The 24,016-nt window shown below is 39.3% G+C and overlaps 2 protein-coding genes across 2 annotated transcripts; both read left to right on the plus strand.

Moving 5' to 3' along the window:
* Window positions 1-5,958: 5,958 nt before the first annotated feature.
* On the plus strand, window positions 5,959-8,884 carry LOC311103704 (uncharacterized protein; the record flags this gene model as incomplete). The annotated part of the gene is made up of 1 exon (XM_084145318.1): window positions 5,959-8,884. One exon carries the CDS (start codon window positions 5,959-5,961, stop codon window positions 8,839-8,841), a length of 2,883 nt encoding a protein of 960 aa, XP_084001444.1. The 3' UTR covers window positions 8,842-8,884.
* A 12,206-nt stretch (window positions 8,885-21,090) lies between these two features.
* Window positions 21,091-24,016, plus strand: LOC311103630 (uncharacterized protein; the record flags this gene model as incomplete). Its single annotated transcript, XM_084145230.1, has 1 exon — window positions 21,091-24,016. The coding sequence occupies one exon, from the start codon at window positions 21,091-21,093 to the stop codon at window positions 23,971-23,973; it is 2,883 nt and encodes a 960-aa protein (XP_084001356.1). The 3' UTR covers window positions 23,974-24,016.

Genomic DNA, 24,016 nt, shown 5'->3' on the forward strand with positions numbered 1-24,016 from the left:
TAGGGATTTGAGGTAGTAAAACAGCTAATTACTCTTAAGGAACCAATTGAGCTCTGCTATAAAAAATCAAAGAGAAATTAAAATAGACATACTAATATTAGAACATATACCTATTGCATTGTTGGGGAGAGATGCATGGTGTAAATTGAACTGTACAATAAGATGTACACTAGACGGCTGTCTGGTAGAAGATTTTAAAAGAGTAGGGTTTTTGGGAATCATATTTGCTTGAAAAGATAATATCATAGGAAGGATGAGAATCTATTAGACTGCCTATTAGACAATCTGTCTGAAAAATAAAGTTAAAAGGGTGACTGTTATTCTTGGTTACATTCCTACACCAAGAGGGGAAAGAGATTTCAAACTAGGCTAAAAGAGGTTTGATCGTTTGCCAAGTCTGTGTAAAGAAGTCAGAAGCAGGTGGGGACTTCCCAATCACATATTCTAAAAATTGGTGGTAAAGGGATTTTGTGAATAAATCAGTGGAAAAGGTTTTTAAAGGTTAGGAGAAAAGATTAGATTAAAAAAAGTTAGGAGAACTAGGGTTGAAGGAACGCTAAGACAGTAAGCTAAGTTTCAAAGTTAGTAGTAAGAGAGAGAGAGCAGTGGTGAAGGACATTTTAGAGTTTAGTGGGAAGATAGATTTGTTAGGAGCAGATGCATTGAGAAAGTATGCGTTGCTGAATGATAAGAGAAGATTAGGGAGAATATATGTGTACTTATCTAGTGCAAGCATTAAAATTTGTTCCGGTTAAGAATTATTGGTTAAAAGGCTATGTAATCCGTAAAGTGACGCTTATAATGGAAGAGTTGAAGTCTGTTGAAGCTTCCACAGTCACCAAAGGAGTTCAGGAGAAGTATATTACAGTAGCCACTCCAACAGTAAATAATACACAGAGGATATTGGTAGCTTTCCCACTAGAAGTAGTTAAGGGTGTTAATACAACAACTAAATCAACTACTTTAATGGTAACTTTGGAAGGGATTAATGGTACGACGGCAATGGCAAATGTAGGAAGTATGACACCGACACTGACAACAACTTTTCTGAAATTAAAGGGGGTAGCAAGAGGGACTCAGGAATTTATGGTACGGATGGAGAGTGCTGTCAATGATAGTAAGGATAGGGTTAAAATAGGAGAGCAGATAGTGGTAGAGAACAATATAGATTCATCTGAAATAGTGAAGGATACTATCATGGAGGTACAGGATGAGGTCTTTGATTTTAATGACAGACAGGGAGAGGTATCTGATCAGTACCGCTCGTTAGGGAAGAGAGAAACTAAATGGAAGGCATATGGGTTTGATTCTTCTGTTGTGAAAATTAAAGATGGATGGGCAGGTAGGAATCTTTGGTTCCAGCAGCTAGCTCATTCTGTAAGATCAGTGAGGAATCTTGAGGGTTCATGTCTGTTGAGAATTCCAGCACCAGACACGTGGTGAGACGGTCGCTCGACCTCTATCAAGTATGTGTCAGTCTTATGCTTTGTCATGGCTATTGTATCAGCAACAATCATTAACAGATAAAATAATGTCGTTGTCAAAACATTTGTTTAAGCCTAGGTTTAGGTGTTATTGGGTTAAGTGAATTAACCTATGTGAATTTGTTAGATGGGAAGGAAAATCAGGTAACAGCGAACCCTGAAGCATTGGAGGTGAAACCAGTGAGGGCTAAAAGTTGTTTTTGTTCTAATAAAACATATGATGGAAGGGGTATGTTCATGGGAATATCAGATTGTGATGATTATATGATGACTTTGGGTAAGCATGACCTTAAGGGTAGTAATGAGAAATATAATGTTACTTTTTACGTTCCAGTTAGTAAGAAGAGCAGGACTTTGATGGTGAAAGATTAGCTTTTGCCTGACAATGTGACTATTGGGAAGTTTAGAGATATTTGGAGGGTTTGTGGTGATAAAGCGTATATATTCTTACCCTATGGATGGACAGGATGTTGTTACATGTCAACGTTGAAGCTTCCATATGAGGCTTTTACCATTAAAAGAGGGGTAGCACCGGACACAGATAAATCTGAAGCTAGGGTTGAAAATAGGGTGAAAAGAGACATGGCGACATTTCATAGTCTTGAAGCCTACCATTGGAAAATAAGTCTAGGAGAGAAGTGGGGACTGGGACTTTTTCTATGGTATGGGGTAACATTTGGGAAGATCATATTGATAATATTAGTTATACTTTGATCCCAGATAGTTCCGATAATATCACGAGTGTTATAGATGCGTTGAAGAATATAAGGGATGCGTTTGGTAGATCTGAAGGAGCTGGATGGTCAGCAAAGACTTGGTTGCAAGATCAGTTAGGCCCAGTAGGAGCAGTGATGGTTCAGGTTTTAGTTGCAGCTCTGATAGCGCTGTGTGTGATGTTTTGCTTTTGTACTTTGTTACTGACCTTTGCGAAAGCTATGATATTAAGATGGGTTGGAGTTGTGATGCCTGGAGACAACACTCAGATGCCGTTGTTGACTATTCCTGATCTGGATGAAGAGGGACAAGTGGGACTGGATGGAGTATTGATGATAAATATCCTTTTGGATTATTTGATCATTTTTCAATTTTTTTTTTCAATATTAGTGTGATTTTAGTATGATGTTATGAATCAAAGGGGGGAAATAGGATGATGTGATTCATACATCATTTATATATAATTTTATATATTCTTAGTTGATATTGATGTTTAATTTGAAAGTGTTGTTTTGCAAAAGATACTGTTTGGTCTTTTCTTTTCTTCCAGAAGCATTTGGGGGAAATGTAGAGATTGAAATACGCAAACAAGGACAATATGAAAGGACAATATGAAAGGAGAATGACTGGAGGAGATGGAACAAGGAAGGGGTGGAAATGTTCCGATTCCATCATCAACAATGCATTGGAAGTCGAGACTACGGAGGAGATGAAGTGTAGTGGACTACATTCCAGTGTCTGCAATGAAATATAGACATATTTGCATGTGTAATACATAATTTGTGTCATATTCTTAGGTATTACTTTTTGTAGAATGATATTTGATGTTATTGAATACATGTGGGGATTTTAGATGTTTTTGTTTATTTCGTGAATGCTTAGGGACATGGAGTCTAGGCAGGGATAGAGGTCCACTGTAGGGTCCGATGGGTTGACCAGCCTTAGAGTGGACATTTTGGATAGTATTTTGTTTGCTGAGGCTTTCATGTGTATTTAATTGCATCATAGTTTCAAATGCATTTATAAGGATTTATGAATTCATCAGGAGTACCTAGGTGGTTGCCTGGGGCAGAGGGACCGTGAGAGAATTTTACTGTCTTGATTGATGGATGGATATTTGGAACGATGGCTGCCAGACAGGTTTTTCGCTCTCACACTCCATAAAGATTTGTTCATATTTCATAGTAATATATTCACACTTCATAAACATTTATTCATATTTCATAGAAAGGTATTTACACTCTAGAGGAAAATGTTTTTGGTTTAATGTTAAAGATACTCAGTAAGATAAATTGTTACTTGTCATAATCCTATTCTGTTTGTTTTCGAGACTTTTAGTTCGTCTCGAAGGGGGGAAGGTAGTGTATTAGGATTATGTCTTTGTTAATGGTTTTTAAGTGGAACTGAAGGGATGTTTATTTTTGTTCAAAAGTAGCCATTTGTAGGGTGACGCCCCAGGGGAGACAGGTGATTGGACAGCAGGGGGAGCAACCCATATTTTTGCATTCTTTATAAGTATAGGCTGGAGGCAGAGGGGGTTGGAACAGACAGATTATCTTTGGAACACTGTTCTCCAGCCCTGCAGGGTCTGTAAACTTAGGCTGACATCTTGTGATATGAATAAAACTTATAATCAAAGTGCAGCCTAAGCAGACTCTTTGTTTGACAGCAATAATCACCAGCATCGACGCGATATGACAGAGTACAGTAGGATATCTAACCAGAGTGGAAAGGAAACATTTTAGTGAGTAGAGTAGGATATATGTAATCAGAGTGGAACATACCTTTTAGTGAGTACAGTAGAATATCTAACCAGAGTTGAAAAGGAACATTTTTGTGAGTACAGTAGTATATAACCAGAGTGGAACAGTTACCTTTTAGTGAGTACAGTAGCATATCTAATCAGAGTGGAACAGTTACCTTTTAGTGAGTACAGTAGGATATCTAACCTGAGTGGAACAGATAGCTTTTAGTGAATACAGTAGGATATCTAATCAGAGTGGAACAGTTACCTTTTAGTGAGTACAGTAGGATATCTAACCTGAGTGGAACAGATAGCTTTTAGTGAATACAGTAGTATATTTAATCAAAGTGGAAAGGGAACATTTTAGTGAGTACAGTATGATATCTAACCAGAGTGGAACAGATAGCTTTCAGTGAGTACAGTAGCATATCTAACCAGAGTGGAAAGGAAACCTTTAGTGAGTACAGTATGATATCTAACCAGAGTGGAACAGATAGCTTTCAGTGAGTACAGTAGGATATCTAACCAGAGTGGAACAGATAGCTTTTAGTGAGTACAGTAGAATATCTAACCAGAGTGTAAAACAGCTTTTAGTGAGTAGAGTAGGATATCTAATCAGAGTGGAACAGATACATTTTAGTGAGTACATTTAGTTAGCTAACCAGAGTGTAACAGACAGATTTTAGTGAGTACAGTTGTATATATAACCAGAGTGGGAAAGTTACCTTTTAGTGAGTACAGTAGGATATATAACCAGAGTGGAACAGATACATTTTAGTGAGTACAGTAGGATATCTAATCAGAGTGGAACAGATACCTTTTAGTGAGTACAGTAGGATATATATAACCAGAGTGGAACACATACCTTTTAGTGAGTACAGTAGTATATATAATCACAGTGGAACAGATAGCTTTTAGTCAGTACAGTAGGAATAGTTGTGGAATAGTTACCTTTGTGGAATAGTTACCTTATAGTAAATATAATAATAAAAACAGCAATAATAACAACAGTAGTAGTAATAATAATAATAACAATAATAGTAATAATAACAATACTAATAATATTTTTTATAATAATGATGTCAACAGCACAACTTCATTAAAGAAGTTACCCACTTCCTATTTTGATATTTACTAGAGAAATTAGTAAAGTTAGAAAAAATATTAAGTACTGTATTAAAATTCATATTTTACCTTTATTTAACTAGGCAAGTGAGTTAAGAATAAATTCTCATTTACATTAACAGCCCCCCTACCCCGTCCAAACCCTACCCTAACGACGATGGGCCAATTGTGCACTCCCCTATGGGACTCCCAATCACAGCCGGTTGTGATACAGTCCGGGATCGAACCGGCGTCTCTAGTGACCCTCTTAAACTGAGATGTAGTGCCTTAGACCTCTGCTCCACTCGGGAGCCCCTAACGTTTCGTTACAATCTTTAGATATTTTAGTTAGACTCATCTGTCTTCTGAAATCTATCAGATCCAAACAGGTCCTTCATGTAAATTGTATTTCTTAAAGACAGTACGTTTCTTTTCAGGAACTGAAAGAGAGAACCGTAAAAACAGGTAAAAATAGACTTTCACAAGCTGTCTAACATACGGTGTGACTGTGCTGTACAAACAGGATGCTGCTCCTCGAACATTTGCAGACATCATCTGTGATGGTCAGAGAACACGTTGCAGCTCTGCATTAATTTCTTCATTGACTGTGGGACATTTTATTATTTATTTACTTTTGGAACCAAACTAAACATTAAATATTTATTCCTGTATCCTTGAGATACAATTCATCTGGAGGGTGAAAGGGCAGAATATTGGAACAACTGAAAGGTATGAGCTGCTGTTAGTTACCAAGGAGGAACCAATCTGACAAACAAGAAGAAGTAGAACGACTCCATACTGTTTGCAGCATTCTGAAGGGTGTTACTGTATCAAACCAACGTTCTACAGATATCAACCGGAACCAAACTATTCTGACAATTATCTCAGTAGATTTGACTGACGCCAGGAGAGATGAGAGGTATGTTTTCCCACCCTGCAGTCCTGTTCCTGTGGATTCAGAGTGCTAGCGGATGGATGCATCCCAAGTGCCAGATTTATGACAGTGGTGAAGACTTGGGAGACTTTGCCACCTGGACCTGCACCTACCTACGTCATCATGAAGAACATTACACTGCTGCCTGTGAAGAAGTTACAGCCATCGAGGAAGATCTACTTGGACTTCCCCCTAATATCAATAACCTCTGCATAACTATGACACATGGCGAAAATAGATCCATGTCTCTTGGCTTTTTCTCTCAGTTTCAGGATCTGGTGTACCTGTACATTGACGGCTGTTTTGCTCAAATCCTTCCAACTGGGAATAGCCACCTTCCAAATCTGGAACACATGTACTTGATAGGTAAATGGGTAATGGGCTCTGGGTGCTGTGATTGTCATATTGGGCCTCATACATTCAGAGATCTAGTTAAGTTAAGTCATTTGTATATACAGGGTTACAGGTTAAGAGCAATGGCCCCAGATGTTTTCCATGGCATCCCTCAGTTACAAATATTCAGCATTGGTGAACCCTGTGAAGAGGATTTGTCAGAGATACTATGCAGAATAATGAATATAAAGTCACTTATAAAGATACGTGTAAACGCACCAGAGATACAATCGTTAAACCAATCAAACTGCTCCAACAACAACCAAAACGTGACATCTGTTTTTAACAATCTAACAAGAGTTGACTTATTATTTGATGAAATAACACATATAGAGGAAGGTGCAATGGCTTGGCTCCAGAACCTGACTATTTTAAATGCAGATTTCAGCCAGGAAGTCCTACTGCGCCTTCCCCTTTCTGGGATTAAGCAAATCCAGTACTTCAGTTGCTTTGGTAGCAATGACATTGATATTGAAAGTATCTGTAATGTCGTGTTTTTGCTTTCAATCAAGCAAATATATTTAAACATTGCCAATACAAGCAGCCTCTCTATGTCCAGTGTTGAATTGTGCATTGGGCTAGAATATATGCATTTATCTGGACCTGGAGCCATCTATCCTACTCCCCATTTGAAATGGAATTTCATTTCCAGTCTCAAAAACCTTAATCAATTAACAATAGATGGCCTGACAGATAACATATTTGATATATGCTCCTGCCAAAAACAATCAATCACATGGTTAACAAAACTCACTTTAGAGTTGAACAATCCACAAATACTTTTTGCAAAACAATTTAGCTGTCTTGTTAAACTGCAGTACCTGGATTTAACACATAATTTTATTTCAAACATTGAAGACTTTGCTTTCCTGGGATTGACAAATCTGGAGTCCTTAAACATTACAAGAAACAACATAACACAGATCCATGCAAACACATTTTTTGGTTTAAGTAGTTTGACACGTTTAGACCTCAGGAACAATCCACTTATTCACAACATTGAGGCAATGTCTTTCACACACCTCACGTCTCTAAAACAAGTGTTTCTCGGGCAAGTGCACAATCCACTAACAGAACCTGTGATCAAGCTGAATCTGACACTTATATTTGGTGGCGTTCTGAGTCAGCTGAGTCATCTGTACATTAGTTCAGCTATGAGGCCGATGCTGTTGACTATCGGCAGTAACATCACATCTAAACAGAACCTGAGTCTCCAGGTCAAAGGCCAGACGGTTTCATTTGAAGACTGTGACAGACCTTTCTTTCAGTCCGTAACCCATCTTAATACTGATGCTGAAGAATTCCTTTGTGGATCTGAATTCATGGGAAAGTACTTCACGTCTGTGGAGACATTTGACTACAGATCTAAGCTTTCAGCTAAAAGTGTTGATTTGACATCAATTAATCAGCTGATTCACCTGAGGAAACTGGCTCTAAGACGGGTGGATCTTTTAATACAGCGTTCTGCCAACATCATTTTTCACAACCTGACCAAACTGGAGGTTCTGGAACTTTATAACTGCAGGATTTATTCTTTGGAGGGGAGTTTAACTAAAGACTTAAAATCTTTGAAAACATTGTATTTGCATATCGAGAACATTTATAATGTATTCTACAGCTTTACTGAACCTCTCTCTAGCCTTAAGTATTTGATACTTTTTAAGTTTCAGATGTTTTGCAGTTGTGACAATGCTTGGCTCATTACATGGGCCAAGGGGTACAGGCAAGTTGAGGTGATCATGCTTTCTCCGTATTCACATCCAGTTATGTATGCTCTGGAGGATTTGATATGCTTGTCGGACAACGGAATAGACACACCTAATTTTGTAAAGTACACAGAAGACAACTGCTCAACAGAGGTGGACTTTGTGCTCTTTGCTGCGACTGGTCTGGGAGTCCTGTTCTTCATGCTGGTGGTGTTGGTTCACAACCTGGCCGGCCCCTACCTCCTCCCCCTCTACCACATCACCCTTGGCTGGCTGTCGGAGGCCATGCGATCCAACACCAGGGGGCGCTACCACTACGATGCGTTTGTCTCCTACAGCGGGAAGGACGAACACTGGGTGGTGGAGGACCTGCTTCCCAATTTGGAGCAGAGGGGTCCTCCTTTCCTGCGCCTGTGTCTGCACAGCAGGGACTTCCAGCTGGGGAAGGACATTGTGGAGAACATCACAGACAGCCTCTACCAGAGCCGCCACACCCTCTGCCTAGTCAGCCGCCACTACTTGCGCAGTAACTGGTGCTCCCTGGAGATGAAGCTGGCCACCTCCAGGCTGCAGGTGGAGCAAAGGGACGTCATCCTCCTGGTCTTCCTGGAGAAGATCCCCCCTCGCCAGCTGTCTGCCCACCACAGGCTGGCTCGCCTGGTGAAGACCAGGACCTATCTGGACTGGCCCCAAGACCCCAATCAGCACCAGGCATTCTGGGACAGACTGTGGGCTAAACTGAAACCTCAGACTGAAGCGTGAGATCAGAGGTTGATGTAGAATCTTGTGTTTATGCAGATGTAATGTTGACACATATTTTGAGGTATTGAATTTGTCGTTTTTGAGATTTGTTAAGACAATTGTGATGAAGTCCTTTTAAATGCTCTGTCTGGAGTGGACTTTCTCTGATTCATCTGAAATTACTTAGAAATAATCCTATTTAAATTTCATAGAAAAAAAGCCAATAATTTTTTTACTTCCCCAAATTTCATCAGCTCCTGTTTGTATTTTTCAACAACTAATCACTAACACAAATCTTTGCTTGTATATTTGTTGCTAAGAGGAACTGAAAAAGGTGTGATTTAGCTCATTTCTGTTGTATTTCAGATAACAACTACTGTATGCTCCTGTGAATGACAATACATGAATGACCAATGACCATGAACCATTTATTAACGGCAATACGTGAATGACCAATGACCATGAAGCAGGTATTAATGACAATACATGAATTACCATGAAGCAGTTATTTTTATTTCAAAATCGATCAAAGAGTTTTATACAGAAATGTAGTTGCTAGTTGTTTAACTAAATGTGTTGCTAGTTGTTTAACTAAATGTGTTGCTAGTTGTTTAACTAAATGTGTTGCTAATTGGCAACTAAATGTGTTGCTAATTGTTTATCTAAATGTGTTGCTAGTTGTTTAACTAAATGTGTTGCTAGTTGTTTATCTAAATGTGTTGCTAGTTGTTTAACTAAATGTGTTGCTAGTTGTTTAACTAAATGTGTTGCTAGTTGTTTAACTAAATGTGTTGCTAGTTTTTTAACTAAATGTGTTGTTTGAATGTTGCCTTTATATGGTTTATTACACATTTATTTGATACATTTCTTATCTCATGGGCGTGGGGAGGTGTCCCCCTTTCTGGCCAATGAAGTGATTTCTGCACAATATTTGTTGGAAACTGGCTTCTGTTTCTGATTTGAAATAAAATGCTATATGTCCCTGCTCCCTGCCTTAGCATTACTCATTTTAATGTTATATTCTAGATTGCCTCCATATTCTATATTCTACATGTTCTTCGCTCTCAAATCAAATAATTTTTATTCATCACATGCGCCGAATACCACATGTGTAGACCTTACCGTGAAGTGCTTACTTACAAGCCCTTAACCAACAATGCAGTTCAAGAAATAGAGTTAAGAGAAATGTAAATAGTCTGGGTGGCCAGTTGATTAATTGTTCAGCAGTCTTATGGCTTGGGGGAAGAAGCTGTTAAGGACACTTTTGGTTATAGACTTGGCGCTCCGGTACCGCTTGCCATGCTGTAGCTGGGAGAACAGTCTATGGCTTGGGTGACTTGTGTGTTTGACAATTTTTTGGGCCTTCCTCTGACATTGTCTAGTACATAGGTCCTGGATGTCTGGAATCTTGGCCAAATTGATGTACTGGGCAGTACGCACTACCTCTCCCTTAATGTGAGCAACACAAAGGAGCTGATCGTGGACTATAGGAAAAGGAGGGCCGAACAGGCCCCCATTAACATCGACAGGGCTGAAGTTGAGCGGGTTGAGAGTTTCAAGTTCCCTGGTGTCCACATCACCAATCATGGTCCAAACACACCATGACAGTTGTGAAGAGGGCACGACAACACCATTTCCCCCTCAGGAGACTGAAAAGATTTGGCATGGGTCCCCAGTTCCTCAAAAGGTTATACAGCTGCACCATCGAGAGCATCCTGACCAGTTGCATCACTGCCTGGTATTGCAACTGCTCTGCATCTGACCGTAAGGCGCTACAGAAGGTAGAGCGTACGGTCTTCTGAGCAGGTCAATGTAGGAGTAGGTGAAAGTCCCATACAGACAGCAGACAGACCAGTCTATAATCTCACAGGGGCTCCCAGTCATTGTCTAGTTTGCTTTTGGCTCCATAGAGAGTAGGGGGCTACATACACGTGACCTTGTCACAGGGAAAGCCAGGGGGGATGGGACTGGAGCTGTCTGAGCTTCCTGGTTGGGTGGGGTTACAGAGGTGAGGAGGAGGAAGAGGAATCAAAAGACCTCTGTTGTGTTTTCAGCCACATAAACACAAAGTAGCTCTGTCATACTGTACATTCCTGTAGATTGGAACAGATAGCTTTTAGTGAGTACAGTAGAATATCTAATCAGAGTGGAACAGTTACCTTTTAGTGAGTACAGTAGAATTTCTAATCAGAGTGGAACAGTTACCTTTTAGTGAGTACAGTAGGATATCTAACCAGAGTGGAAAGGGAACATTTTTGTGAGTAGAGTAGGATATATAACCAGAGTGGAACACATACCTTTTAGTGAGTACAGTAGCATATCTAACCAGAGTGGAACAGATACCTTTTAGTGAGTACAGTAGGATATATAACCAGAGTGGAACAGATACCTTTTAGTGAGTACAGTCGGATATCTAACCAGAGTGGAACAGATAGCTTTTAGTGAGTACAGTAGGATATCTAACCAGAGTGGAACAGATAGCTTTTAGTGAGTACAGTAGGATATCTAACCAGAGTGGAACAGATAGCTTTCAGTGAGTACAGTTGGATATCTAATCAGAGTGGAACAGATACCTTTTAGTGAATAGAGAAGTATATTTAACCAGAGTGGAAAGGAAACCTTTAGTGAGTAGAATAGGATATATAACCAGAGTGGAACAGATAGCTTTCAGTGAGTTGTAGTGTATTAGGATTATGTCTTTGTTAATGGTTTTTAAGTGGAACTGAAGGGATGTTTATTTTTGTTCAAAAGTAGCCATTTGTAGGGTGACGCCCCAGGGGAGACAGGTGATTGGACAGCAGGGGCAGCAACCCATATTTTTGCATTCTTTATAAGTATAGGCTGGAGGCAGAGGGGGTTGGAACAGACAGATTATCTGTTCTCCAGCCCTGCAGGGTCTGTAAACTTATGCTGACATCTTGTGATATTAATAAAACTTATAATCAAAGTGCAGCCTAAGCGGACTCTTTGTTTGACAGCAATAATCACCAGCATCGACGCGATACGACAAATGGGGGCTCGTCCGGGATCTGTCTGCATCGTTCTTTGTTCCATTCCTGAGTCGCGAGATGACTCATTGGGGGGCATTGGAAGGGTGTACCATGTAAATTACTTGGGTTTGTGCTGATGTGGTGTTATTGCGGTCGACTAAGGGTCTGTCATAATTATTCTGAAATTGTAGAGCAATTGATGGTAGTGAATAAAGGCAGATGAATAAGGCAGATATACGTATACAATTAGGGCATTGTGAATCTGATAAGACCTCGAAACGAGGCCATCATAGGATGGGCCAATAAAATCCTCTAACGCATTAGGTGTTGAAGGTCAGTCTGGGACTGGGGTTTTTCGAATATATTCTATTGCATGTTACCGCTCAGCGGGTGGTTGACGAAGCATTTTGTTTGATGTAACTCATAGGATATCCATGAACTCACGGCAGCATAAAGTTAGTGGTAAAGGAAAAATAATTTAGGCACAATGCAGGTTATATTGTTACGTGTTGCAAGCCACATGTTAGATACATGCTAATGCTAAATGCTAATGCTAATATGCGCCATGCTACATGCTAACGTGTGACCTTAGAGGGCCATTGCGATGGAATAAAGCCCCTTAAATTATGTTTGTGTGTGTGTAGAATTCAGGTTCTATGCGTTGTGAGCTCTGTTAAATGTTGTTTGACTATGAGGGGAAAACTGAGTTACAGCAGGACTGTTAACTGTGTGTTTGGGTTGGGGAGAGAACTGATAATTTCCCTTCCACGATGAAATCGTATTTTTGAATGTATTGCGCCTGCGTGTGATTTTACTACACTAGGTTACGACACGTGGGAGTTTACGGCACGAGATTATGACACGTTTGATTTTACGGTACTAAACTACAACACGGGATTTTACTAAAACTACAACGAGGGGGATTTTGGGTAAATCGGTCATACTTCTGTTGGACTGTGCTGCAGGGGGAGACAGAGAAACAGACACAGACAAAGAGAAGAGATTTTAAAACGAAGGGAATCTTCTAGTTGTTACGTCGGCTGTTGTTTGAAAATGAAACTATTTGTTGAGATCTATTACATTTATAAATTAGATATATGTTGACGGATTAAAATAAATAAAATAAAATGACGGATTAAAATAAAAAAAAATGTTATTGAGCTATTTAGTCCTGAGTTGATTCTTAGAGCGAATGGGAGTGGAGGAATATTGAATGGTTGAAGTGACTCAGTGACTGCAAAGACTGCCAAATTATTTTTATGTGTCTCTGTTCTTTTGTCATATGAGAGGAACGATGGGGCGAGAGGAGAGGAGAGAGAGAGAAAGAAAGAGAGGTGCTGACGTATACATCACGTGACGCGACAGAGGATCGAGTCAAAAGTTTTTTTTTTTGGTGCTGTTCTGTTTACAAAATCTTCCCCTACAGGATATTTGATGTTATGACAATTTCACAGAGGCTTGGCAAATACTTATTCATAAAAAATTTGCATTTTGGAGTTTCTGTGCATCACTTGGCTTGATTAGAGTTGTGTTGGGAATCGAGGACTGACATTATTCTGTAAAATTAAGATAATTAGGTGCTTATAGAGCAAGGGGGTTTATGGGTATTGTAGTGTTGTAGGGTTAGAAGGCTTTGTTTATGGGTATGGTAGTCTGAAGGTGACTACTTGCATTTATTTTCCGGATGGGTTGTGGTAAGATAGCCACTAATTCATAAATTGGTAAAATAGGATATGGAAATAAAAAATTGTTTTAAATATTCATAATTTTTAATTTATTTTTTAATTGATTTATTTTAAGTAAAAAAAAAATTGATTTTTTTTTTTATATAGAATTTTGGATATTCATATTTTTGTTGATTGATTTAGAATTTTTTTTTTTTTTGGGGGGGTTTGTTGTTTAGGTTATATTAATAATTAAAGGGGGTAAGCCATAGGCTATATAGTCTAAAATAAAATAATTCACAATAAAGGAATATAAAAGGGTTGTTACAATGGGGAAAAACGACATCAAGGCTATGAAGGAAATTACACCTGTTGATATAGTACAAAATAGTAATCCTTTAACTAAAGTATTGCTAGGTTATCCGGCAAATGAAACAAAAGTTGGCCTGACATTGAACAAACCATAGCTAGTAGAGGGAATCTTAACCCTGACGTCATCAACATAATGAAAGTGCTTCTGTCAATTCATAAAGCAGGACAAAAGAAGGGAAAAAAGGGAACTACGTAAAGAAAAGAGACAGAGAGCTGGGTGTTCTTAAGTTGTCCTTCATTCTCAAACAAAAACTGATAAAAGATTCTAGCGATAAGATAAACAAAGGTATAGAGAAAATTGTGAAACAAGGAAAGGCGACAGAAAAACTAATGGCAGAAGTTAGTACACCTTTCTCACATACGGATTCAGCAAAAAGACCCCACCTTATGAGAAGGAAGTAGAGCTTAGGGATGTTTATCCTCAGCTTCCAGGGATCATCCAGGAGGGTGATTATTGCATCAGAGATGAAGATGAACGAATAATAGAGAGAGGACAAGCAGAAACGACCAGAAAGATGAATCCAAAACTCCAGAAGTAAGAAAAACCGAGATGTCTGGAAACTAGGAGAAGAATACATTGAGGCCAAGGAAAAAGGCCACTAGTAAGAAGATGATGGAAGATGATATTTCGAGGGCAAAACTTAGAATATAAGCTGTTGAAGAATACTGATATGTCAACAACAAGAAAGAACAGGATCAAGAAACTCTCAGAAAACTCAATCAAATACAACTGGTGGAGAAGGAGAAGAAACAAGCTTTGGTTATGAAGAATCAGAGTGAACCAAATCAACAATCACTGCTACAGCTTCAACTGAACAAGGTCAAATGCAATTGTACCAGCCACCAAGGACGGTACCAGTTGTTTCATATCCACAGCCTGTTTCTGGACAGACACAGAATTGGAGAGGAAGAGGACGAGAAGGCTTAGAAGGAGGAGGAAGATTTCAGCCACACTTCCAGCAACATTCAGAAGAGTGTTATAATTGTGGACAGGTTGGTCACTTTACCTGTTAGTGAAATGCGCCAGGAGGAAACAACAGAGGACATTTCTGAGGAAGATAAAGGAGCAAGTGAAGATCACCTGTTCTCTAGGTGAACCCTTAAAATAGCAAAAATTCTAGAGTGCCTAGAAGATACGAAGGGGGGTGTCAGCTGATAGCACTGATTAGAGAAGAAGTGAAAATAAAAAGGACTATGAGAAGTGATGGTGAATAGTGGAAAAGCTTTTATCTGTGTTCAGCCTAAAGAGGTTAAACATCTCACTATGTAAAATTAACTAATTAGGATAGGGATTTGAGGTAGTAAAACAGCTAATTACTCTTAAGGAACCAATTGAGCTCTGCTATAAAAAATCAAAGAGAAATTAAAATAGACATACTAATATTAGAACATATACCTATTGCATTGTTGGGGAGAGATGCATGGTGTAAATTGAACTGTACAATAAGATGTACACTAGACGGCTGTCTGGTAGAAGATTTTAAAAGAGTAGGGTTTTTGGGAATCATATTTGCTTGAAAAGATAATATCATAGGAAGGATGAGAATCTATTAGACTGCCTATTAGACAATCTGTCTGAAAAATAAAGTTAAAAGGGTGACTGTTATTCTTGGTTACATTCCTACACCAAGAGGGGAAAGAGATTTCAAACTAGGCTAAAAGAGGTTTGATCGTTTGCCAAGTCTGTGTAAAGAAGTCAGAAGCAGGTGGGGACTTCCCAATCACATATTCTAAAAATTGGTGGTAAAGGGATTTTGTGAATAAATCAGTGGAAAAGGTTTTTAAAGGTTAGGAGAAAAGATTAGATTAAAAAAAGTTAGGAGAACTAGGGTTGAAGGAACGCTAAGACAGTAAGCTAAGTTTCAAAGTTAGTAGTAAGAGAGAGAGAGCAGTGGTGAAGGACATTTTAGAGTTTAGTGGGAAGATAGATTTGTTAGGAGCAGATGCATTGAGAAAGTATGCGTTGCTGAATGATAAGAGAAGATTAGGGAGAATATATGTGTACTTATCTAGTGCAAGCATTAAAATTTGTTCCGGTTAAGAATTATTGGTTAAAAGGCTATGTAATCCGTAAAGTGACGCTTATAATGGAAGAGTTGAAGTCTGTTGAAGCTTCCACAGTCACCAAAGGAGTTCAGGAGAAGTATATTACAGTAGCCACTCCAACAGTAAATAATACACAGAGGATATTGGTAGCTTTCCCACTAGAAGTAGTTAAGGGTGTTAATACAACAACTAAATCAACTACTTTAATGGTAACTTTGGAAGGGATTAATGGTACGACGGCAATGGCAAATGTAGGAAGTATGACACCGACACCGACAACAACTTTTCTGAAATTAAAGGGGGTAGCAAGAGGGACTCAGGAATTTATGGTACGGATGGAGAGTGCTGTCAATGATAGTAAGGATAGGGTTAAAATAGGAGAGCAGATAGTGGTAGAGAACAATATAGATTCATCTGAAATAGTGAAGGATACTATCATGGAGGTACAGGATGAGGTCTTTGATTTTAATGACAGACAGGGAGAGGTATCTGATCAGTACCGCTCGTTAGGGAAGAGAGAAACTAAATGGAAGGCATATGGGTTTGATTCTTCTGTTGTGAAAATTAAAGATGGATGGGCAGGTAGGAATCTTTGGTTCCAGCAGCTAGCTCATTCTGTAAGATCAGTGAGGAATCTTGAGGGTTCATGTCTGTTGAGAATTCCAGCACCAGACACGTGGTGAGACGGTCGCTCGACCTCTATCAAGTATGTGTCAGTCTTATGCTTTGTCATGGCTATTGTATCAGCAACAATCATTAACAGATAAAATAATGTCGTTGTCAAAACATTTGTTTAAGCCTAGGTTTAGGTGTTATTGGGTTAAGTGAATTAACCTATGTGAATTTGTTAGATGGGAAGGAAAATCAGGTAACAGCGAACCCTGAAGCATTGGAGGTGAAACCAGTGAGGGCTAAAAGTTGTTTTTGTTCTAATAAAACATATGATGGAAGGGGTATGTTCATGGGAATATCAGATTGTGATGATTATATGATGACTTTGGGTAAGCATGACCTTAAGGGTAGTAATGAGAAATATAATGTTACTTTTTACGTTCCAGTTAGTAAGAAGAGCAGGACTTTGATGGTGAAAGATTAGCTTTTGCCTGACAATGTGACTATTGGGAAGTTTAGAGATATTTGGAGGGTTTGTGGTGATAAAGCGTATATATTCTTACCCTATGGATGGACAGGATGTTGTTACATGTCAACGTTGAAGCTTCCATATGAGGCTTTTACCATTAAAAGAGGGGTAGCACCGGACACAGATAAATCTGAAGCTAGGGTTGAAAATAGGGTGAAAAGAGACATGGCGACATTTCATAGTCTTGAAGCCTACCATTGGAAAATAAGTCTAGGAGAGAAGTGGGGACTGGGACTTTTTCTATGGTATGGGGTAACATTTGGGAAGATCATATTGATAATATTAGTTATACTTTGATCCCAGATAGTTCCGATAATATCACGAGTGTTATAGATGCGTTGAAGAATATAAGGGATGCGTTTGGTAGATCTGAAGGAGCTGGATGGTCAGCAAAGACTTGGTTGCAAGATCAGTTAGGCCCAGTAGGAGCAGTGATGGTTCAGGTTTTAGTTGCAGCTCTGATAGCGCTGTGTGTGATGTTTTGCTTTTGTACTTTGTTACTGACCTTTGCGAAAGCTATGATATTAAGATGGGTTGGAGTTGTGATGCCTGGAGACAACACTCAGATGCCGTTGTTGACTATTCCTGATCTGGATGAAGAGGGACAAGTGGGACTGGATGGAGTATTGATGATAAATATCCTTTTGGATTATTTGATCATTTTTCAATTTTTTTTTTCAATATTAGTGTGATTTTAGTATGATGTTATGAATCAAAGGGGGGAAATAGGATGATGTGATTCATACATCATTTATATATAATTTTTTATATTCTTAGTTGATATTGATGTTTAATTTGAAAGTGTTGTTTTGCAAAAGATACTGTTTGGTCTTTTCTTTTCTTCCAGAAGCATTTGGGGGAAATGTAGAGATTGAAATACGCAAACAAGGACAATATGAAAGGACAATATGAAAGGAGAATGACTGGAGGAGATGGAACAAGGAAGGGGTGGAAATGTTCCGATTCCATCATCAACAATGCATTGGAAGTCGAGACTACGGAGGAGATGAAGTGTAGTGGACTACATTCCAGTGTCTGCAATGAAATATAGACATATTTGCATGTGTAATACATAATTTGTGTCATATTCTTAGGTATTACTTTTTGTAGAATGATATTTGATGTTATTGAATACATGTGGGGATCTTAGATGTTTTTGTTTATTTCGTGAATGCTTAGGGACATGGAGTCTAGGCAGGGATAGAGGTCCACTGTAGGGTCCGATGGGTTGACCAGCCTTAGAGTGGACATTTTGGATAGTATTTTGTTTGCTGAGGCTTTCATGTGTATTTAATTGCATCATAGTTTCAAATGCATTTATAAGGATTTATGAATTCATCAGGAGTACCTAGGTGGTTGCCTGGGGCAGAGGGACCGTGAGAGAATTTTACTGTCTTGATTGATGGATGGATATTTGGAACGATGGCTGCCAGACAGGTTTTTCGCTCTCACACTCCATAAAGATTTGTTCATATTTCATAGTAATATATTCACACTTCATAAACATTTATTCATATTTCATAGAAAGGTATTTACACTCTAGAGGAAAATGTTTTTGGTTTAATGTTAAAGATACTCAGTAAGATAAATTGTTACTTGTCATAATCCTATTCTGTTTGTTTTCGAGACTTTTAGTTCGTCTCGAAGGGGGGAAGGTAGTGTATTAGGATTATGTCTTTGTTAATGGTTTTTAAGTGGAACTGAAGGGATGTTTATTTTTGTTCAAAAGTAGCCATTTGTAGGGTGACGCCCCAGGGGAGACAGGTGATTGGACAGCAGGGGGAGCAACCCATATTTTTGCATTCTTTATAAGTATAGGCTGGAGGCAGAGGGGGTTGGAACAGACAGATTATCTTTGGAACACTGTTCTCCAGCCCTGCAGGGTCTGTAAACTTAGGCTGACATCTTGTGATATGAATAAAACTTATAATCAAAGTGCAGCCTAAGCGGACTCTTTGTTTGACAGCAATAATCACCAGCATCGACGCGATATGACAGAGTACAGTAGGATATCTAACCAGAGTGGAAAGGAAACATTTTAGTGAGTAGAGTAGGATATATGTAATCAGAGTGGAACATACCTTTTAGTGAGTACAGTAGAATATCTAACCAGAGTTGAAAAGGAACATTTTTGTGAGTACAGTAGTATATAACCAGAGTGGAACAGTTACCTTTTAGTGAGTACAGTAGCATATCTAATCAGAGTGGAACAGTTACCTTTTAGTGAGTACAGTAGGATATCTAACCTGAGTGGAACAGATAGCTTTTAGTGAATACAGTAGGATATCTAATCAGAGTGGAACAGTTACCTTTTAGTGAGTACAGTAGGATATCTAACCTGAGTGGAACAGATAGCTTTTAGTGAATACAGTAGTATATTTAATCAAAGTGGAAAGGGAACATTTTAGTGAGTACAGTATGATATCTAACCAGAGTGGAACAGATAGCTTTCAGTGAGTACAGTAGCATATCTAACCAGAGTGGAAAGGAAACCTTTAGTGAGTACAGTATGATATCTAACCAGAGTGGAACAGATAGCTTTCAGTGAGTACAGTAGGATATCTAACCAGAGTGGAACAGATAGCTTTTAGTGAGTACAGTAGAATATCTAACCAGAGTGTAAAACAGCTTTTAGTGAGTAGAGTAGGATATCTAATCAGAGTGGAACAGATACATTTTAGTGAGTACATTTAGTTAGCTAACCAGAGTGTAACAGACAGATTTTAGTGAGTACAGTTGTATATATAACCAGAGTGGGAAAGTTACCTTTTAGTGAGTACAGTAGGATATATAACCAGAGTGGAACAGATACATTTTAGTGAGTACAGTAGGATATCTAATCAGAGTGGAACAGATACCTTTTAGTGAGTACAGTAGGATATATATAACCAGAGTGGAACACATACCTTTTAGTGAGTACAGTAGTATATATAATCACAGTGGAACAGATAGCTTTTAGTCAGTACAGTAGGAATAGTTGTGGAATAGTTACCTTTGTGGAATAGTTACCTTATAGTAAATATAATAATAAAAACAGCAATAATAACAACAGTAGTAGTAATAATAATAATAACAATAATAGTAATAATAACAATACTAATAATATTTTTTATAATAATGATGTCAACAGCACAACTTCATTAAAGAAGTTACCCACTTCCTATTTTGATATTTACTAGAGAAATTAGTAAAGTTAGAAAAAATATTAAGTACTGTATTAAAATTCATATTTTACCTTTATTTAACTAGGCAAGTGAGTTAAGAATAAATTCTCATTTACATTAACAGCCCCCCTACCCCGTCCAAACCCTACCCTAACGACGATGGGCCAATTGTGCACTCCCCTATGGGACTCCCAATCACAGCCGGTTGTGATACAGTCCGGGATCGAACCGGCGTCTCTAGTGACCCTCTTAAACTGAGATGTAGTGCCTTAGACCTCTGCTCCACTCGGGAGCCCCTAACGTTTCGTTACAATCTTTAGATATTTTAGTTAGACTCATCTGTCTTCTGAAATCTATCAGATCCAAACAGGTCCTTCATGTAAATTGTATTTCTTAAAGACAGTACGTTTCTTTTCAGGAACTGAAAGAGAGAACCGTAAAAACAGGTAAAAATAGACTTTCACAAGCTGTCTAACATACGGTGTGACTGTGCTGTACAAACAGGATGCTGCTCCTCGAACATTTGCAGACATCATCTGTGATGGTCAGAGAACACGTTGCAGCTCTGCATTAATTTCTTCATTGACTGTGGGACATTTTATTATTTATTTACTTTTGGAACCAAACTAAACATTAAATATTTATTCCTGTATCCTTGAGATACAATTCATCTGGAGGGTGAAAGGGCAGAATATTGGAACAACTGAAAGGTATGAGCTGCTGTTAGTTACCAAGGAGGAACCAATCTGACAAACAAGAAGAAGTAGAACGACTCCATACTGTTTGCAGCATTCTGAAGGGTGTTACTGTATCAAACCAACGTTCTACAGATATCAACCGGAACCAAACTATTCTGACAATTATCTCAGTAGATTTGACTGACGCCAGGAGAGATGAGAGGTATGTTTTCCCACCCTGCAGTCCTGTTCCTGTGGATTCAGAGTGCTAGCGGATGGATGCATCCCAAGTGCCAGATTTATGACAGTGGTGAAGACTTGGGAGACTTTGCCACCTGGACCTGCACCTACCTACGTCATCATGAAGAACATTACACTGCTGCCTGTGAAGAAGTTACAGCCATCGAGGAAGATCTACTTGGACTTCCCCCTAATATCAATAACCTCTGCATAACTATGACACATGGCGAAAATAGATCCATGTCTCTTGGCTTTTTCTCTCAGTTTCAGGATCTGGTGTACCTGTACATTGACGGCTGTTTTGCTCAAATCCTTCCAACTGGGAATAGCCACCTTCCAAATCTGGAACACATGTACTTGATAGGTAAATGGGTAATGGGCTCTGGGTGCTGTGATTGTCATATTGGGCCTCATACATTCAGAGATCTAGTTAAGTTAAGTCATTTGTATATACAGGGTTACAGGTTAAGAGCAATGGCCCCAGATGTTTTCCATGGCATCCCTCAGTTACAAATATTCAGCATTGGTGAACCCTGTGAAGAGGATTTGTCAGAGATACTATGCAGAATAATGAATATAAAGTCACTTATAAAGATACGTGTAAACGCACCAGAGATACAATCGTTAAACCAATCAAACTGCTCCAACAACAACCAAAACGTGACATCTGTTTTTAACAATCTAACAAGAGTTGACTTATTATTTGATGAAATAACACATATAGAGGAAGGTGCAATGGCTTGGCTCCAGAACCTGACTATTTTAAATGCAGATTTCAGCCAGGAAGTCCTACTGCGCCTTCCCCTTTCTGGGATTAAGCAAATCCAGTACTTCAGTTGCTTTGGTAGCAATGACATTGATATTGAAAGTATCTGTAATGTCGTGTTTTTGCTTTCAATCAAGCAAATATATTTAAACATTGCCAATACAAGCAGCCTCTCTATGTCCAGTGTTGAATTGTGCATTGGGCTAGAATATATGCATTTATCTGGACCTGGAGCCATCTATCCTACTCCCCATTTGAAATGGAATTTCATTTCCAGTCTCAAAAACCTTAATCAATTAACAATAGATGGCCTGACAGATAACATATTTGATATATGCTCCTGCCAAAAACAATCAATCACATGGTTAACAAAACTCACTTTAGAGTTGAACAATCCACAAATACTTTTTGCAAAACAATTTAGCTGTCTTGTTAAACTGCAGTACCTGGATTTAACACATAATTTTATTTCAAACATTGAAGACTTTGCTTTCCTGGGATTGACAAATCTGGAGTCCTTAAACATTACAAGAAACAACATAACACAGATCCATGCAAACACATTTTTTGGTTTAAGTAGTTTGACACGTTTAGACCTCAGGAACAATCCACTTATTCACAACATTGAGGCAATGTCTTTCACACACCTCACGTCTCTAAAACAAGTGTTTCTCGGGCAAGTGCACAATCCACTAACAGAACCTGTGATCAAGCTGAATCTGACACTTATATTTGGTGGCGTTCTGAGTCAGCTGAGTCATCTGTACATTAGTTCAGCTATGAGGCCGATGCTGTTGACTATCGGCAGTAACATCACATCTAAACAGAACCTGAGTCTCCAGGTCAAAGGCCAGACGGTTTCATTTGAAGACTGTGACAGACCTTTCTTTCAGTCCGTAACCCATCTTAATACTGATGCTGAAGAATTCCTTTGTGGATCTGAATTCATGGGAAAGTACTTCACGTCTGTGGAGACATTTGACTACAGATCTAAGCTTTCAGCTAAAAGTGTTGATTTGACATCAATTAATCAGCTGATTCACCTGAGGAAACTGGCTCTAAGACGGGTGGATCTTTTAATACAGCGTTCTGCCAACATCATTTTTCACAACCTGACCAAACTGGAGGTTCTGGAACTTTATAACTGCAGGATTTATTCTTTGGAGGGGAGTTTAACTAAAGACTTAAAATCTTTGAAAACATTGTATTTGCATATCGAGAACATTTATAATGTATTCTACAGCTTTACTGAACCTCTCTCTAGCCTTAAGTATTTGATACTTTTTAAGTTTCAGATGTTTTGCAGTTGTGACAATGCTTGGCTCATTACATGGGCCAAGGGGTACAGGCAAGTTGAGGTGATCATGCTTTCTCCGTATTCACATCCAGTTATGTATGCTCTGGAGGATTTGATATGCTTGTCGGACAACGGAATAGACACACCTAATTTTGTAAAGTACACAGAAGACAACTGCTCAACAGAGGTGGACTTTGTGCTCTTTGCTGCGACTGGTCTGGGAGTCCTGTTCTTCATGCTGGTGGTGTTGGTTCACAACCTGGCCGGCCCCTACCTCCTCCCCCTCTACCACATCACCCTTGGCTGGCTGTCGGAGGCCATGCGATCCAACACCAGGGGGCGCTACCACTACGATGCGTTTGTCTCCTACAGCGGGAAGGACGAACACTGGGTGGTGGAGGACCTGCTTCCCAATTTGGAGCAGAGGGGTCCTCCTTTCCTGCGCCTGTGTCTGCACAGCAGGGACTTCCAGCTGGGGAAGGACATTGTGGAGAACATCACAGACAGCCTCTACCAGAGCCGCCACACCCTCTGCCTAGTCAGCCGCCACTACTTGCGCAGTAACTGGTGCTCCCTGGAGATGAAGCTGGCCACCTCCAGGCTGCAGGTGGAGCAAAGGGACGTCATCCTCCTGGTCTTCCTGGAGAAGATCCCCCCTCGCCAGCTGTCTGCCCACCACAGGCTGGCTCGCCTGGTGAAGACCAGGACCTATCTGGACTGGCCCCAAGACCCCAATCAGCACCAGGCATTCTGGGACAGACTGTGGGCTAAACTGAAACCTCAGACTGAAGCGTGAGATCAGAGGTTGATGTAGAATCTTGTGTTTATGCAGATGTAAT

The sequence above is a fragment of the Coregonus lavaretus genome (genome assembly GCF_964263955.1).
Source record: "Coregonus lavaretus genome assembly, chromosome: 28".
Classification (NCBI taxonomy): domain Eukaryota; kingdom Metazoa; phylum Chordata; class Actinopteri; order Salmoniformes; family Salmonidae; genus Coregonus; species Coregonus lavaretus.